At 38.0% G+C, this 3855-nt stretch overlaps 1 protein-coding gene across 1 annotated transcript in view; it reads right to left on the bottom strand.

Annotated features, from left to right (window-relative positions):
• The window catches only part of MTFR2 (mitochondrial fission regulator 2), a 13699-nt gene extending 10241 nt beyond the window's left edge, over window positions 1-3458 (bottom strand). The window contains exons 1-3 of the mRNA XM_015809967.2: window positions 3440-3458; window positions 1027-1106; window positions 73-195 (exon numbers count right to left, since the gene is read on the bottom strand). Of these exons, the coding sequence (XP_015665453.1) occupies window positions 73-195; window positions 1027-1089 (186 nt within the window). The 5' untranslated portion in view covers window positions 1090-1106; window positions 3440-3458. The remainder of the gene's footprint in view (window positions 1-72; window positions 196-1026; window positions 1107-3439) is intronic.
• Window positions 3459-3855: the final 397 nt, after the last annotated feature.

Raw genomic sequence — 3855 nt, 5'->3', positions numbered from 1 at the left:
AATACACAAATGTCTACATCTTTTAATATAACCTCTAGAAATAAAAGGGGGGGAAAGTATTGATGACCTCACCAAACAATTCCTGGAAACGATACATAATTCTTGGAAGTATCTTCTTGAAAAGGCATTTGAAGAAAGACGAGATCCAATCATACGAACAAGGCCATTGAGATAAAATTTACACCTTTGCAAGGCCTGAATTGGGAGAAAAACAACAACAAAACAAGTGACTTAGCTCCAAATGGGAACTTCAGTTGGTACAATTTTTGTAACATTAGGGCTACTATAGGTAGGCTGCAAAACCACTTTTAACAGATATATTATTTACAGTGAAGAGATATAAAAATTATAATTTAAAATTATTTATAGTAAAACACAGCAGGCAGCTGCTTCTAAGTAATGTAAATATGTGCATACTAAGGTTGTGATTTCTCACCACTGCTAGTTGTGTCATTGCAGCATGATTAAAGTAAATTTAGCTTCAGGAATATATGACGCTCAGTTCACGACTACTAACAGCCAATCGACTTGAAAGGTAAACTTCAAATTCCATTCCATTTGCAGCACTAAATTATAGGAAGTCCTCAACTTACAACCACCATTGGGACCGGAACTTCTATCCCTGAGGTAATTGTTAAGTGAAACATGCTGAATTTTAACTTTATTTTTGCTGCAGTCATTAAGTGAATTGGCTTCCCCCATTGACTTTGCCTTTCAGAAGCTAAAGAAAGTTGCCAATGGAGATGACATGAACCTGGCACACTGCAACCCTCATAAATCCATGCCAAGCGCATGCATCTTGTTCATGGGGACATTGCGATGGTTAAGTGCACGGTTAAGTGGTTGTAAGTCACTTTTCAGCGCCATTGGAACTTTGAACAAATGGTTTTAAGTCAAGGACTACCTGTATAGAGATAGGCTAAAATTCCCAGAAGACAAGAGAAAGAGAAGTGGTATGGAACTGTAGACCCTTTAATATTAAAAAAATCATGCAAAAACATATGTTTTTCAGACGTATCTGCTTACCGGTTCTGGGACCACACCATAATATTCCAGCAATTGCCGTAAGAGATTCAGTAGCAGAGACATTTAAAAAACAGTGTAATCTGTTAAGACAGACACAAATTAAAATTGATGAACATGCCAGAAGAGTTCAATAACTATTTACTTTAGCTGCAAGAAAAAAAATACATTACATTTAGTTTCATGCCAGTACCCAATTTATAAACATAATGCAAAGCGGCTTGTGATATTCAATTGTGAACAACAGAAAGTAATGCTAGGAAAATAAGACTGATTTAAAGTTACAAAAAATCAGCTTGCCTACATACTATATGTGTGCATTCTCCTATATAGTTTAACACATATAAACAAACAAACAAACAAACAAACAAAAAAACAAACCAAATCTTTTCCAAAATGTTTGTGACAGAATCATGAGATACTTAGAGAAAAAAAATTCATGCAGTGGAAAAATTGGATGGGAACCAATGAGAAACAATTCTAGAAATCACAAGAATCTTTCTGTTGAATGTTCCAGTGCAATATATACATTTATTGGTCAGGACAAAGGTTGACTATGGCTTAAAGTGAAAACTCACTTTTCTCACACGAGGGAAAATTGCAAAACCTTTCATGTCATTCCGCCTATGCTGGAATGAAACTTATGAATTATGTTTGGATTATTCAAGATTTCCATCTCTGAATGCAAGATGGCTGGTTTGGAAAAATGCTTTGGTCCAAGTATCAGTCTCTTAGATTCATTTTCTCAATATTATAAATAGTAACAGCTTTAGGTATTCTTGCATGTGTACAAGCTACGATCTTGTATAAGTTCAGAGAGATCCATTTACCAAAATGCCAGATATCAACATATCATTAAAATAATTTACAAATTATTTACATGGATGACTTTACCATATTAGTTTTTAATTCTAATCACATTGTTGATGTTTTGTATTTTATGCACAAAACAATATATCAGAATTTTACTTGTGAGATTAACAAAATAAAAATTCAGACAGTCACAAAATAGTGGAAAAGAGATTTAGTACAGGTAGTCCTCTACTTACAACAGTTCATTTAGTGAGCATTCAAAATTACAATGGCAGTGAAAAAAAGTGACAACCATTTTTCAGTTACAACCTTTGTACCATCCCCATGATCATGTGATCAAAATTCAGATGCTTGGCAGCTGGTTCATACTTATGATGACCATGCTGTGTCCCAAGGTCATGTGATCACCTTCTGCAGCCTTTTGACAAGCAAAGTCAATGGGAAAGCCATATTCACTTAACATCCAGGTTACTAACGTATCAACTGCAGTGATTCACTTAATGACTGTAGTGAGAAAGATCATAAAATGAGGCAAAACCTATCCGCTGAGGCAAGAAAGGCCATAAAATGGAGCAAAATGTCTCACTTAATAACAGAAATTTTGGACTCAATTGTGATTGTAAGTCGAGGACTATCTGTATTACTAATTCTTTGCTGCTATTTGGAGGTTATTCAGATTTTCACATCCCAGATCTGATAGTACCAAACATATCTGAATTAGAAGTTTGGCGTTTGATCCTTTCACAAACATAAATATCATTTTTGTTTTCTATATAACATTTATCGTTTTTCTTAAATTGACATGGGAAATATCAGGTTTACAAAATTAAAAAAAACCATTTATTGAAAGCGTTTATATACTTCTTTAAATACGTCTAACATTTATACAAAAATGTTTTGCAATAAATGTCTTCGTATTCTACCAAAACAACACTTATCTCACAAGGTGTCTTAGCAATCAAATTAGAAAAAGACATAAACGTGACTCCAACAAGAGTTTTAAATTCTAGTTATTAACTCGTAATGGTAACATCGAAATACATTGGTATATACTTCCGATGTGAACAAAAATGAGAAAGCAGGCAAAATATGAATATAGACTGGTTTTGCATTACGCCATTCGCAGTAATACGGCCACTCCCAAAGCATTTTGAACAGGGATTTAAGAACCGTTCTTCACATAAGGCTACCAGTGTTTCTCAACCTTGACAATTTTAAGGCATGTGGACTTCAACTCCCAGAATTCCACAGCCAGCAAAGCTGGCTGTGGAATTCTGGGAGTTGAAGTCCACATGCCTTAAAATTGTCAAGGTTGAGAAACACTGGGCTAACTGGTTACTGGATTTGACCAGTGGGATTGTCTTTATATAATTCACTTTAGAGCCACATGCAGATAAAACAAACAGAAGCTGGGCGAGGGTGCAAGCGGGCCAAGACGCGAGCCATCCGGACCCACCGCGGACGGGGGCGGCTTCAGAGCTGCCAGCCCGTCGAAGAACTGCGAACCACTGACGAAGCCCACCAAGCAGCGGCGCGACCCTTTCGCTGGGACCCCTGCGCGAGCTCCTCGCGAGACTCCCCCCGCCCCCCGCCAGCTCTTTACCAAATGTTAACTACGGGAAAGCGGCGAGAAGAAGGTACCGGGCGCGAAGCTTCCCCTCCGCGACAATCAAAACTTGGCACCCCTTTTCTTGATTGGTGGGATTGGGAACGCGAGTGAGTCGGAGTAGCCAATCAGGCGGGAGCAGGGAAACAGCTGACGCTCAAACCAATCACAGAGCTCGCTTTTTTTTGTTCGTAGATCTATGCCTGAGAGAGGGAAAGCAAGAACGGATATTGCGAGGAAAATAAAAGTATCTTTAATATCCGTTTCCGTAATTTGCGATGCAGAAGCGAAAGCTTAATTTTTTTTCCCCCCCAAACTGGGGAGAAAGTCGGTTTCTAAATAAGAATGCGCCGCGTCTATTGCTCGGCCTTGCAGAAGGCGCTGACTTAAAGACTAGTGCCGGCCACTTGATC

This window comes from Protobothrops mucrosquamatus, unplaced genomic scaffold, assembly GCF_001527695.2.
Source record: "Protobothrops mucrosquamatus isolate PMUCROS unplaced genomic scaffold, P.Mucros_1.0 scaffold_33, whole genome shotgun sequence".
NCBI lineage: Eukaryota > Metazoa > Chordata > Lepidosauria > Squamata > Viperidae > Protobothrops > Protobothrops mucrosquamatus.
This window is presented reverse-complemented; position numbering and strand designations above follow the sequence as displayed.